The sequence below is a fragment of the Dermacentor silvarum genome, chromosome 9, assembly GCF_013339745.2.
Source record: "Dermacentor silvarum isolate Dsil-2018 chromosome 9, BIME_Dsil_1.4, whole genome shotgun sequence".
NCBI classification, from domain to species: Eukaryota; Metazoa; Arthropoda; class Arachnida; order Ixodida; family Ixodidae; genus Dermacentor; species Dermacentor silvarum.
Window position 1 is genome coordinate 127,363,104 of NC_051162.1, and position 14,826 is coordinate 127,377,929.

At 43.8% G+C, this 14,826-nt stretch overlaps 1 protein-coding gene across 1 annotated transcript; it reads right to left on the reverse strand.

Annotated features, from left to right (window-relative positions):
- Window positions 1–526: 526 nt before the first annotated feature.
- Window positions 527–10,282, reverse strand: LOC119464269 (uncharacterized). Its single transcript, XM_049655719.1, has 5 exons — window positions 10,033–10,282; window positions 6,344–6,492; window positions 5,749–5,816; window positions 5,296–5,379; window positions 527–665 (listed from the first exon to the last, which is right to left on the reverse strand). Exons 1-5 carry the CDS (start codon window positions 10,195–10,197, stop codon window positions 529–531), a joined length of 603 nt encoding a protein of 200 aa, XP_049511676.1. The 5' UTR covers window positions 10,198–10,282; the 3' UTR covers window positions 527–528.
- Window positions 10,283–14,826: the final 4,544 nt, after the last annotated feature.

Consider the following 14,826-nt stretch of genomic DNA (forward strand, 5'->3'; position numbering starts at 1 on the left):
ACGCTGAAGAAATTGGGCATTCGCCGTCGACATCGCGGCTAATTACCGCCAATCAAAGCGAACAGAACACAACGCTTCGCTTTCGTCGATTCCCACGATGCGAGGGATCGGCAGGAATTTTTTTTAATCGATTTGTTTGGCAGCCCTGCTTGCACAGCCTGGAAGGATCGGGAACACTAAAACCTACCGCGCGCTTTGAAGTGACGATCATGTGTTGGGCGACCTCGTTTGGCTTCATTCCTGTTGCGGAATGCTCCCATCTAGTCACTTCCTTCGCCCATGATAGGCAGATGCCCAGTGACCAAATATGTTGTCTAAACGGCAATACAGCGCCAACGAAGTTGGAGGAAGAAGCAAAGAAACCATCGCTTTAGAAACATTTATTATGCCCGTTCTAAACATACTGTATTTACTGCAGAAGAAGCAACCACAGTTTTCTTGACGGGCAGCATGTTCGTAGGGCTTTAGAGGGTCACGTGAGAAACAAATTGCAGGGGAATTTGGAGCGTACAGGACGTGCGTATATTTTTATTCATCGCCGAGAGCGTCGTCACACAGGCCCTCTTGGTAGGCTGGAACTTCCGCGTCGCATATGTCTTCAAACTGATCGACGCATTCTTGTGGAAACGATGACACGTATGCTTTTGGGACCCACAGTATGCATACTAGAAGTTGAAAGCGTACAATAAGAAATACAACTCATATTAGGTGTTTATTGGCTGTGTTTCTGAAACAAAATACGTGCTACCATATGAGTGCATCCTGTGTCCATGCCAATGCCGTGCATATTTAGGCAACATATATATATATATATATATATATATATATATATATATCGACATCGACAGCTAATAATGTTTATTTCATGTATCATGGTTCAAAACAGGCCGGTAATGTGGTACTAGTTTTACTGCATATTTTTATGTTATTAAGTCTTTCCACCACTCAAATGTGGTTACATGCAGTTGCATTTTGTAGTAGCACAGTCTCTTAACACATACCATCTGCAAGAGTCATGTGCTTGTCAATCTTTGTTATTTATTATTGTTTTCTTATTTATTTATTTATTTATTATTTATTTATTATTTATTTATTTATTTATTTATTTATTTATTTATTTATTTATTTATTTATTTATTTATTTATTATCTCCTTGTATACTCTAGCGTGCGCTATATGTAGGTCCACAAACGCCATTAGGTCATTTCATGCGTGAGATAATAACTTCAAGTATATATATAGATATATATATATATACTTGAAGTTATTATCTCACGCATGAAATGACCTAATGGCGTTTGTGGACCTACATATAGCGCACGCTAGAGTATACAAGGAGATAATAAATAAATAAATAAATAAATAAATAAATAAATAAATAAATAAATAAATAAATAAATAAATAAATAAATAAATAAATAAATAAGAAAACAAATAAATAAATAACAAAGATTGACAAGCACATGACTCTTGCAGATGGTATGTGTTAAGAGACTGTGCCACTACAAAAATGCAACTGCATGTAACCACATTTGAGTGGTGGAAAGACTTAATAACATAAAAATATGCAGTAAAACTAGTACCACATTACCGGCCTGTTTTGAACCATGATACATGAAATAAACATTATTAGCTGTCGATGTCAATCTCTCGTATTGAATATTTCACTGCACACCAGGTTGTCAGACTTAATGCACACAATTGAACTAAGACGTGTCTCTCATGGCACGTATAGTTTGAACTCGCAGTCAAGTAGAATGATTTTTTACTGCCTTAAGAGGAAGCTCTAGCTCGAGCTCAACTTCGATTTATTAGACATATTATTACGTATGTACATAGTATGCCCCAGTAATAGCGGTACCCTTTGCTAAGATATCTAGCAAATTTACTCCGTGCTTGCCCCAAAAGACTGTGAACATGACCATGCCAGCATTCGGAGCATTGTACTCGATCCTGCTTCTGGAAAGGCGTGTGCAGCCGGGAAACCCAGCGAGTGGATGCCTAACGCATGCGAAGGTTGTCTCAAATGATTTTTTTTTCACGTACCCTACTCTAATCTTGACATTTTGGGCTAGGTCTCGAATGGTTACGCGGCGATTTTCCAAAATTGCGGCTTCCACGTTTTTGGTGGTGTGTTCATCGATAGCAGAGTGGAGCTGTTTCCACCGAAGTCCGGCAGCACCGAAGTCAGACATCACATTCCCCATACACCTCTTTCATCTGATCAAACGTCTGCCTTGGTCTGAGGCATTTCAAATAAAGCAGCTTGATGACTGCTCTTTATTCCAATGGGTTTGTTATCCCACGTAGTTCCACTACAGCTCTTGCAAATGAAAGATCGTTATCAGTACAGAGTTCCAAATTGGCATGTAAACTATACAGACATATCATTGCGCATGCACGATTTCAGAATCCTGCAATAAATAAAGGTGGGTCAGGGAAAATATTTAATGAACGCCCCTCGTACCCTAATTTGCTGCTTGCATAAAATTTGTTAAATTGTTGGCAAAGCAATTGCAAAAGTCCAATTTACAAATTATGATATATCTCATAGGGATGCATAACGCATAATTTATGTCAGCTTTAGCTGTATTATCAGTTGCAGTCTACAGAATCGAGATATAATTTTTGTTGCCGAAATACAGACTTGTAAACTTGTTACTTGAGTTTGTTGACACCCAAAAGCTTTCAGGAATTTTTCTGAAATATTGATCACATGAACTGAACATTCACTTCCTATATTTACTCGATCTTAGCTTTTTATTTAAATGCAACAAACCTCCTCAAAATCGGTGCAGTCGTTGGCGAGAAAAAGTTGTCGCAGTTCCACCCGAAAGGCGAAGCATCAATTGCGATAGCAAATTAGTAGAGAGCTATACGGAGTAAGGATAGTAGTTTTATCAGCTGTATAAACTTGGACATGCAGAAGCACCGGCAACACGCAGAACTGTTGTCGACGCCGTCGGCGTTTTGCCCGCGTTCGCATCAAACGCACGCGGCGTTGGTGACTGTTGCCGGTGCCTCTGGGGACGGCTCGAAGGTTTTCGACGAGATCAGAACGAGACACTCGTCGAGCAGCATCAGAAGTCTTTACCACCTTCTCGACTCACAATGTTTTATTGCGATAGCAATTATATGGACACTCAAAAGCAGATTTCTGCCGTCGGCGTCGCCATTGCCGTCGCCGTGAGGTTCCGTATGACGTCATTTGGAGATGAAATCGTCGCCGCGTGCCGAACGCTGTATGTGCGAGTGAAATGGCGCGAGGGGCGCGTCTTTCACGGGGAGTGAACGCACGGCGGAGAACAAACGCGCGTCCTGCGCCGTGCTCACTTAAGGGCTGCAGAAGTAGGCGTCTCTTTTCTCCTTTACAATCACCATATATGTAGAGCAAACGCGCCTTCTTCAGACGCGCGAGAGGCCGTGGGGGAGGGGGAGGGAAGAGAGGCGACGTTTAGCTGCGGCACCAAGTGCCTATTTATATCAGAGGCTCTGGCAACAGTCACCACGCCGCACGCATTTTGAGCTAACGCGGGCAAAACGCCGATGGCGTCGACAACAGTTCTGCGTGTTGCCGATGCTGCTGCATGTCCAAGTTTATACAGCTGATAAAGCTGCTATCATTACTCTGTATAGCTCTCTACAAGTTTGCTATCGCAATTGATGCTTCGCCTTTCAGGTGAAAATGCGACAACTTTTTTATATAAATAGGCATTTGGTGCCACAGCTAAACGTCGCCTCCCTTCCCAACCCCACTCCCCCCCTACGGCCTGTCGCGCGTCGGGAGAAGTCGCGTTTGCTCTACATATATGGTGATTGTAAAGGAGGAAAGAGACGCTTCATTCTTCAGCCCTTCAGGGAGCACGGCACAAAACGTGCGTTTGTTCTCCGCCGTGCGTTCACTCCCCGTGAAAGCGCGCGTCCCTCGCGCCATTTCACTCGCACATAAAGCGTCCAGCGCGCGGCGGCGATTTCATCGCCATTGGCGTTATACGGAGCCTCACGGCGACGGCGACGCCGACGGCAGAAATCCGCTTTGGAGTGTCCATATAATTTCTACCGCAATAAAACGATTTCTCCGTTCTATGTTGACACGTGTACTTGCTTTCTCCGGTGAGCGCTTTTCACCGGCTAACAAATGTTCAACGTAATCGCTCAGCACAAGACCTGGGCCGGTATATTGCAGCCATGCCTTATGACTTATTCTATACTAGTCTTATCACCCACCGCTCACGGCCGGCTGATCCCGTTGATAACGCGAGCGGACCGTTGCTCTGACCACTGACAAAGCGCAATAAGCGCGAAAAGGCATTAACACCGGAAAGGCATCGCTACAAAATACCGGCCCTGACTGCATGTATCGGAAGTTTCTAGAATGTTATCGATAGTTCTATCCGTTGTCTTTTGTCACCGAACCTTGTGTTATCTGATTGTATGCGCCACGCGAATTGGGTAGCACTTTCTGGAAGGCATGTGGGCACCAGCGTCTACGCTGGAACCTTCGGCGCGTCATGCATAAAAGCCGACGCGCTTTCCCCTCTGATCAGATTTCTGACGATCGCAGACAGTGTTCGCTGCTATCGTTATGCTTTGAATGTCACTTACTTTTAAGGGCACAAGTTCGCCCAATAAAGATAGTTTTGTGATACAAAGTATTTGCTACTGTGTTGTTCACCATCACTACTATGTTACAATAGTATTTAGATAGTAGCTATGGTGCAAAGCTTGCTCTCAAGGTTGTAAAATGTCCTACAGTACGTACGTACATGAGTATTTCCGCGTTAGCAATCAGTTATTCCTGTACACCTGGACTGACAAGCAGTGTGTACACGGCCGCTAAACACAAGGAAATCCACATAGGATTTAGAATGTCATCCTGCTCGGTGATCTAGCTGGATTATAGAGCTTGAATAAATTCCAAAGGTGCAAAAAAAATTACGGACAGGTCAGAAAACAGCACAAGTGCTCTCTAACAACTGCTGTTTGTCAAGCAGAAGTAAAAGAACAGTTCATGGTCCGTACATGCGTGAAAATCAATGCTACTAGGGGCGATAAAAAAAACCCACTAGGGATCTTGTCAATTTATTCTTTCTAGCAACCTATTTTCAGCCTTATTCAAGTTTACGTGTTTTTCTTAGTTATCTTTTAGTTCATTTTGCATCATTAGCCATATTATTTATTTTACCTAATGTGAATACGCTTTGAACAAATGTTCTTAACGGCAGCAATTTCATTAGCATTCAAGTGATTTGTACGGTGAAATAAGTTAGCGATACTGTGAGTTCAAGTTCTTACCTTCGCCCTTGTATGGGAAATTTGCAACGACGCAGTTCTTATTATTGGTGTAGTCAAACTTGACTAACGTGGGATGCTTCTCGTCTGCAACAACAACATTCAAAAATGATAAGATGATGATAAAATCTCGAACTCGAATGAATCTGAGTTTGTCCTTTTGAACTGATTGGTTTCGAGTTGGTTCACTAAAGGAACGAAATTTCCACTCATGCGTACGTCAAAGTTTACGCGAGCTTTTCTTAAAATTTCTAGAGAATCTATAAGTATACCGTACAAACTTCACGTAAATTTGTGCGGAAAAATGATGGAATAATTGAACTGTATACCAACGTTCCAGTAGGGGCAGCCCACGTATTGCTTTCTCCTGGGGTTGCACTGTCCTGTTTTGTTAGTTTAGTTTTTCTTGGAGTACTGAGAGAACCAAACAAAAATATTTAAAAACGACGTGCTCACCATGGTTCACAATGGCAATTGCCGTGTCTTGTGCAGGGCCGGGTTGATATTCGACCACGAACGTGTATCTGCAGAGGTCACCATGAAAACAATCTGATTAAAAGCAGGTTTTCTTCGCGGTGTTCTGCTATATCTATTTGCTATTAACGGCTTTTCTGTTCAATTGCCGGAAAGAAGCAGCAAAACTGGAGCAAAGGTAGTCTAAAGTAAGAATTCCCAGAGATGCTAAATGCTAATTACTTATTATTCATGCCAGTGTCATCGGCGATCTGTACGCAGACAAACAAATATTGATATCGCTGTATTACCGCAAGCTATAGTAGTCAGTTCTAGCGACTGGATTTAATGTTTTAATACGTAAGTAGTAATATAGTAAGCCTAAGTACGCAAGTGACTCTTCGTTAACTGTACTTGCTACTTTTCGCGGTTGATAAGGACTAGGATGCCCCTTTCGTCGAGCATTGTTAGCAACGTAGAAATTAGTACATCATTCCATTGAACTAGGCATTTTGTATCATTATAGAATCTTTACACCTTGACGTAGTCTTTAGGGAGTAACTGCAGACTGATTTTTGACTTATGAAAAGCACCTTACTTTTTTGACTCTTGGTCACTGTGCAGATTCCAAGTGTAAGTGACCGTTTTGTTCGGCTCGTATTCTGTCCGGTCGGCGGTCACACACTTCAGGCTAGGGTCGTTGCTGGAAGTGTACAGGGCCACAGCGTCCGGAAAGATCTCAAAAATCTGCGCACAGAATTACGCAAGCGATGCCGCGATGTTGACAGTAGATTGACTCAGTGCAGCTTCCAAGCAGGTTAGATGAGAAGCAATAAAGAAAAAGAACACCCTTCAAAGGGAAGATAAACGACATAAAGCAGACGGCACGAGTCCTGTGTGCGTCGTCTGCCACGGATGCATCGAAAACCTTTGTTTTCTTTCGTTGTGTAAGTACGCCCTACCGGACCAAATTAGCGCTCTGTTGAAATCATAAGTCCACGAGCGCCAGCTGCAGAACTTCGCTTGCAGGCTTAATTAAACGCCACTTATCAACGAGCAACGTCAACGAACGTTATGACATTGGACAAGATAGACAGATGAAGAGTGTCAACCTGTCTAGCCATCATCCTCTCTTCTGCAGTCTTCCTGCTGGAGAGCTCTCGCTGCCCTTTCTCTCTCGATTGTGTGTTCGATGGACGTTTAAAATCTGCTCCCCCCCCACCCCCCCTCTTGTAGCGTCCACAGACAAACATATCTTGACTCCATTGTAGTAACGCAACCTAGAGAAGCTAGAGTGATTGAATGGAGTGTTTTAATGAGCAGGTGCCATCTTGCCACGAAACATTTCAGGGGAATTTCTGCGTGGACAGCCACGTCTGCTCTATCACTATTCTCTGCCGATGTTGTATGCCATTCTCTCGCTCTTGCTTTTTTGGCACATGAAAGGGGCACTAAAGAGAAACATTAATTCAGGTTAATTAGTAAATTACGCTCCCACATTGTCAAAAATGTCAATGTTACAGTGAGAGCACGCTTGATAAGTCCCAAAACACGCAGAAACGAAAGACATGGTGGCGGTGACGCCTTAATGATCTCGAACCAGCCAGCTACGATGTCATGGATTTGGACGGCGCATGTTAGGGCATTCAATTTTTTTATTTTTAAAGATGGATTAGGTCGTATCCTGAAGAAGTCAAAGAGTGGACTCGCCAAGTTTAGTGAATATTTGTTGCGCCATAATGGTTTAAACACGGTAACATGCTTTGAAATGTTTGACGTCAGACTGACGTGCCGGTGCTGCGGTTCTGGCGAAATATTTGAAACATTTATGTTAGGCCTTCATTTTATTTTCTAGTAATCAACCTCTTACCACGATATTGATGAACATAGAGTTCTGAAAGAATATTTTATCAGTATTAACTGATTTACTGTTTGTATTTAGTGTTGCTTCTATCTCAGCATGGTGGTTTTTATTTATTAATGCTTCTTGGGTATCTATGCTCGCCTTTTCAGCTTGGGTTCAACTGTATTACGCTTTGATAAACACCTAGGTGATTCGTAGCGCAGCCTACCATCGGCGGCTGTTGTTGCGACATCATACTTAGCATAGCATGTGCCTCTACATCGTTGCAAGCAAGGACAACATGGTGAGCGAATAGTGCTTCTGGCAAGCCATCCCCAATGCCACGTTCACAGTTTCTTAATTTCGATTACCTCGCAACTTATCTAGAACCCTTTATCGTGTTCACTACACCTCTGCACGCAGCCATTGTCGTGCTTTCATATATATCTTACACATTCTAGGGCGACCAACTTCAGGCCTTTTTGCAGCCATCTTAGATATTGCATTCGTAATTCATTGTGCCAGCGACAGCTCATTACCACGTGTTGGCCGCTCATTGGTCATACCTGGTTTGGTCATACTGCGGCTGTTTTCAATAATTGACCTGTCCTGGGTATACTTTGAGCCACAGCAGAATATAGTGCAAAGCGATCGATCGAGGCAGCTCGTGGTGGTAGGAGGTGATCTACGCGAACGCAGACGTGAGCTCCAACGCAAACACACCTCCACCGTTACGCCGACGTGGTCATTCCTTTGACGTCATTTCGTCGCGTTCATTCCCATCGCCCTTCCTCATTCCTTCTTTTCAAAGGCGTCGTAGTTTCTCCGTCGTCACTCTGTGATCTTCACTCCTTCGTTGCCATACCACCGTTATCCTTCCGTCATCGACACTCAGGCGTCGTCATTACGTCATCGTCAATCCATCGTCGTCTTGCCATCGTCTTCCTTCTGCCGTCGTCGCACCAGTGTCACCAGAAAGTTGTCATCATTTCATTGTAATCATTCCATCGTCATCATTCCTTAGGTCGTCATGCGTGGGATCCGCATGTTGCAGTGACCAAAGTTTACGTTGAGTGAGACAATTCTCGTGCAACTTGGTCATACGCTTCATACTTGTAAGTCGTCTCTAAAAAAAAGAGCAGCATTCCTCGCAAACACAATTGATACTAAAAGGCAGGCAAAGGCGGGCGTGCTAAACACTCACAGCAACTAGGAACGAAAAGCAAATCACAAACGTCGTCCTTTTCGGTTCCTCCTTGGGTCCTTGTTTGCACGTCCTCCTTTTAGTAACCTGAATCTCTTCCAAGGTGCTCGAATCTCAGTCGTCATAAACACCAATGATAGCTTCACCTAAACTGATTCCCTCAGCGCATCATGTGGTACTGATAATTTTTCCCTATAGTGTCGAGGCCAAAGTCGAATGTTAGCGATTAGATGCTAATGACAGTAATCACTGCCACATAACGGATTTGCAATGAGATATGAGCTTCAATTAGGATGATGATGATGCATAGTGTTTAATGGCGCAAGGGCCAGTTATGGCCAAAGAGCGTCATGCCAGTGTTTGTGAGTTTGCAGTGGAGCGATGAATTCTCAGATGAATTCTGAGAATACCTGCAGACGCCAGCCATGCATCGCCGCTATAACCCAATATATTTATACCCGAGACTGGATATATTACACCAGGTTAACCCTTGCTGCCAGGAAATTCGGAAGTAAAAAGAAGTGAAAAGATGACAGGAAAGATCAAAAGGCGGGAGAAAACGCCGAAGATTGGAGAGAGAGAGAGAGAGAGAGAGAGAGAGAGGAAAAGGCAACTACCGATTTCCCCAGGGTGGGTCAGTCCGGGGGTGCCGTTTACGTGAAGCGGAGGCCAAAGAGGTGTGTTGCCTCCGGCGGGAGGGGGGGGGGGGTGCATTAAGGTCCAAACTCCCGGCATCGGCTCAACCCCCACGATCCCCTTTTCCCCGGACACGGCTAAGCCACGCACGGTTAAGCGTGGGAAGGTCCAACCCTCATGTGCTCGGGTCCGTGGTGTCGCAACACACCAAACGCCTGCTGACGCAGACGCCCCTGCGGGAATGAGCTTCAATTACATTAGTGAAGAAGCTTCAGCACCGTTCAATTCAAGGTACCGTGCGTGGCTCCAAATCTGCCTTAACTACGATAATGAATCTGTACGGAGAAATAAGTTTACCCGTCACTGTGCTGGTGCAAAACAGCAATGGAAGCGCTAAATTTTACCACCACCCATGCATCGCGTAATGACGCGAGGGTCACACGGACAAGAATATGAGCACCGTGTCTGTTGAGTCAGCATTCAGGCAGATTTTCGTAGTTATACGAACAGGGAAACAGCAAGCTTGGACTCCCCTATAAGCATGCGCCCGTTTGTAACATCCTAAATTAAATATTCCTCGCACCAGCGGCAACCTGTCCCTCACCTGTAATGCATTCGTCTTGTTTCTGTGGAGCTTGTGTTCACCGAGGCCCAAGACCGCTGGTAACAGGAGCGCCAGGCATACGTGCACGGCGACGACCGTTCTTGCCATTCGAAATGCGCTAGTCATTCTTGGCTCGTTAGAGCCGTGCGCTGCATAGACTGGCATCTGACTACATTAAGCCAAAACTCGGAACAGCTTATAACCTGGGACGCCCTTTATTTTCCGCGTTCATTTATTGGCTGTAGCGTACTTCGTGACTGTGAGGGACTAATTGAAATCCCGTCAAGTTGAATGAACACCGAGGTACAGACAAGCCTGAGTAGCCATCTCCTGGCGGATGAGTTGTGGGCCTCAAAAGATAGCCAGATTGCTTTGATCAAGCTGTTTTTACGTCCTTGCAGCTAACGTCTGTTAAAACGTGGTCTAAAACTAAATGCGTAAATAAAAATTCAGGCGTTCTTCCTTGTCTTGTAGCGCACTGCCCCGGAGCAATATTTTTCAAGTGAGGCTTTGGTAGCTCCGGACACGGGAAAAGCGTCACGCATTCCGAACTTTAATTAAACGTTTTCGCAGTGCAGAGATGGTGTACATGTCGCATCGTACTAAATTGGTTCACTTGTTCGTTTGAACGAACTCATTTTGGCCACGTGCCCGTTTTTATTTATTTCGTTGAGCCTAACTGCGGCCGTAGGTTAGGTAAGCTAGAGAGTGCTGGGATTAAAGAAAGACAAGTAAGTTAACCAGACATAGCTGCGGTTGATTACACTGCCACTCGGGCTGAAAAAAGAAAGTGCACTTCCGGTTCATTCTTTCTTTTCACTTCATAACCAAGTAAGCGAACAAAGTGGCGCTCTATTTACCCTTGTTGCGCACTAAAAAGAAAAGTACAGTTCAGAAAGATTTATCGCTGGAATAGCGGCGCACGTCCCCCCACACATGTTGAATAGGAACCACAAGCATAGTCGCATTATTTATAACCGGGGTATGCTTAGAATATCGAATGTCCTCGATTTTTAAATGGCCATGATCTGTTATCAAAGTTAGTGAGTTAATGAAAGTATGAACCTAAGGAGACTGATGTGGCAAGCGAATATATTATTTAGAATTATAAGCTGTTACGTGTTCATAATAAAAAGGGGTCAGCGTTGCTGAATTACCAATATGTGCCATAGAGTTAAATTGTTGCCTCTGCAAGTAGTCATCTTTACTTATGCCACATAAATTTACGCATAGTTAGTGGACAAAAGCCTGAAAGCTCACCGACGCAAACAGCACTTCTAAACTCGCCTTCAATTCGTAGCAAATGAGAATGAAAATTCCGTCGCAGCATCTAATGCGTGAAGATTTGTTGTGTATACCGTCGAAGCTGGCGATAACGGGCAGGCTTGTGTGCCAAATATAGTTCGATATATCAGATATGATTCCGTATACATCCGAACTCGCTTATAACAAAATTAAACGAATTTATATCTGGATTTAACTGCATAGCGCGATTTTAGAAAGCGACAATGTAATTCGTTTGTACCTTATTATCAGATTGGTACAGACGTCCACCGCTCTGAACAGTGCGTCGCCAAAAAAATAATCCCTTCTTCAATGATTTCCCTTTGTTCGATAGCCGTTAAGTCGCATTGACAAAATTTCTATTGCTTGCATGCTACATGTGGTTAGTCTTGGCGGCGGTGATCATCTCTTTATCACTCAGATCGCTGTCATGGGTTGGGCAAGCCCGGAAGCCAGCCAACGAAGAAATGCTCCTGCATTGTAGAAGTTTTGTTATTACGTGGGCCCAGGTGCTTATACCAAATCAATATATATCTGCCATTCCTTTGGCGGGACTTGTCTACTTCTCCTAATCCTGATTCGGCTTTTGGTATCTGGCATCTGGGCTCAACAAGTTCGACGGCCGACATCTGCCGGAAGAGATAGTCCTACAGCAGACGTGACTCGATATCTAAGCAGAAGGCCACGGAAGCGTTATTGCGTTATTTGGTATCCCCCGGAGTCAGTGAACGCCTGTATTACTTCCTTATTTTATTGCGATAGCAATTATATGGACACTTCCAGCGGATTTGTGCCGTTGGCGTCACCGTCGTCGTCACCGTGAGGTTCCGTAGAAAGTCCAAGGGCGATAAAATCGTCGCCGCGCGCCGTATGTGCGATGGAATGCGCGCCGGGGACGCGCGCCTTCACGGAGAGCGAACGCACAGCGGAGAGCAAACGCGATTCCGCCGCGCGAAAGGCCGTGGGGGTATGGGAGGGGGGGGGGCGACGCTGTGCTGCGGCACCAAATGCGTATCTTGCAAACGGGCGCAAGGGTAACCTGCCAACAAATGCGTTCTTGTACTTTGCCCCTGTGCCGGCTGTCGGTGTTGTCGCGCGCACCGTATCTTGAAAGCGATGTCCACACGGCTCTGATCTTTGTATGCGCTGTGCTTACGCCGCTCAGTTTCCGTTGAAGCGATAGACCGCACGAACCTTCGCTCGCTGCGGCGGCGGCGGCCGCGCTTCCCCACGCCCGCGTTTTGACAGTGGTTGTCTGCGGTCATCGGGTGTGATCTATTCATGTTTGCTTGTGCGCGCTGACACCACGCTTGTTAATCAGATCCAAACGCCGTGGAAAACTGCGAAAAGATATCCTGCACCAAGTTAACGCTCGGACACATTCTGCCAAACGGACGGCCGAAACAATAAAGGAGTTGGGATTCGAATTGCTGGAACAGCCGCCATACAGTCCATACCTGGCTCCAAGCGATTTTCATATGTTTGGACAATTGAAGGAAGTGCTCAGGATAAGAAGATTTGCAACCGATTCAGAAGTAATTCATGAGGTGCAAAATTGGTTACTTGTGCAACCCAAAAACTTTTTGCCGACGGAATCAAAAAACTTGTGAAACATTGAGCAAAGTGCGTTGAAGTACAGGGAGGTTATGTAGAAAATAATGGCTGTTTCAGTTTTCTGTCATTAGAATAAATGTACCTTTTGCCTAAAGTCCCTTTACTTGTTGACTTCCCCTCGTACATCAGTACAACGCAGCAAAATTATGATTATGAACATCACGAATACTGGTAGTTATTTGACGCCTTCAATAAACGTATATTCATATCCGTCTTTAAAAGAGATGCGTCTCATATCTTATTTAAATATTTCCTTGCACATGCACATTAGAAAGTGTCTATAAAGTTTCGACGGCACGAATGTTTCAAAGCCAAAAATGTAAGCGATGGTCTAATATGTCATGACCTGCCTGGTGCATTTCTTGACAATGACGCGTTCCTCCGCATAGTTTTTTATCGTACTAATTATAGCAGAACGCGCCTTGAAGCATGCGGAAATATTTTTTATATTTTTACGCGTTAAGCTAAACGCTCATTTGGTTACAGCTGAAATCAAAGTATGACGAAGAAATTTTCGAAGAACAGCACTGACTCGTTTTCTAGCACATCACTTTTATTGACTGCAAAAACAAAAAGAAAGGACATGAAACCTAACAGCGCAACCACATCGGCGTCTTTACAATAAGCAAAAAAAAAACAACTACATTAAAATAAATCACGTAGCAATAGAAAAAAAAAGAGTTCTTGTTTCTGGTACAAAAATGTCAGAGCGTTGTTCATGTTCTGTGGAGGTTATTCCGCTTTTCCATGACACTCATTTTCTTCTCGTGAAGGAGTACTCGCACAAAATTTTGCATCGCTTTGGATTCGGTACCTTAGTCACTTTAGGAACATCTCGAGCACACAATAAATACAAAATAATTAATAATGTTTGCATTCTTTTTTGATGCGGTTGCTTCAAAACGGTTTTCGCATTTGATCGGCAATAACAGGTTATGATTGACGTGAGTCATGTTCTAAACCATCAGTCTTACTTTCCTTTTTTACGTCTTCGTTATGTTTTTTCGCATTTTTAAGTACCTGGGGTTCACTTTTGACATTTAAACGATGCATAGCGCCTCTGTAGTCTGTTAGCTTTGCATTGTTCAATAAACACTAACAATAATTTAGTGCTGAGATCATTTTGTCTTCTGTAATAAAGAAGACGGCAGATGTTTATTACGGCGGTTAGAGGGTAGTGGTGCCGTGATCTGACGAAACTTTGCCAACATGCGAAAGTTAGCCTGCAGCCCGCAAACGTTAGTCCGCTGTAGTAGATGTATAAGTCGCACTGTGATCTTAAGCGAGTTCGGTGTCAATAGTTCTCGTATAAAGACAGCACGGCCAGTCGACAGTTCTACGTTATTGCATCAGGATCAATTCATCCTTCAGGACATTAAAATGAAATGTCTCTTTACGACTGCGCGAACTGATGTCTACGTCATAATGCGCAGTATTCGCGTCATTCATGCATCAGGCTTACATTAAGTACTCACCCTTTCTAGAATATTCACAATAAACAGCCTTATCGTTGTGTGTATAAGCCATTGTGCAAACGCGTGCTGTATTGCAGATTTCCTCGATATCTTCCTTGCTCTCTTTTCCCCCCTTTTTTCAATGTTGTTTCTTCTGTTTTTGCATTGTAACGAGATGATGCTTTGCTTGTTTCCATCTTTTTTTGACATTTTTTGTTTCACATGTTATTAGCTTGTTAAACTTTTTATGTACATCCTATTCCTGCCTAGGGCCTGTAAAACAGGCTGGCGGTACGAAATAAATAAAATAATAAATAAAAATTCGTACAGCAGGCATCAACGTTTACATAGATGGATTATTAGACTAGATAATAGATTATTTTTATAAGTACTGATATTTTTTTCCTCATGTGTTTTTCTTCAAATGCCTCTGTATGCCGCT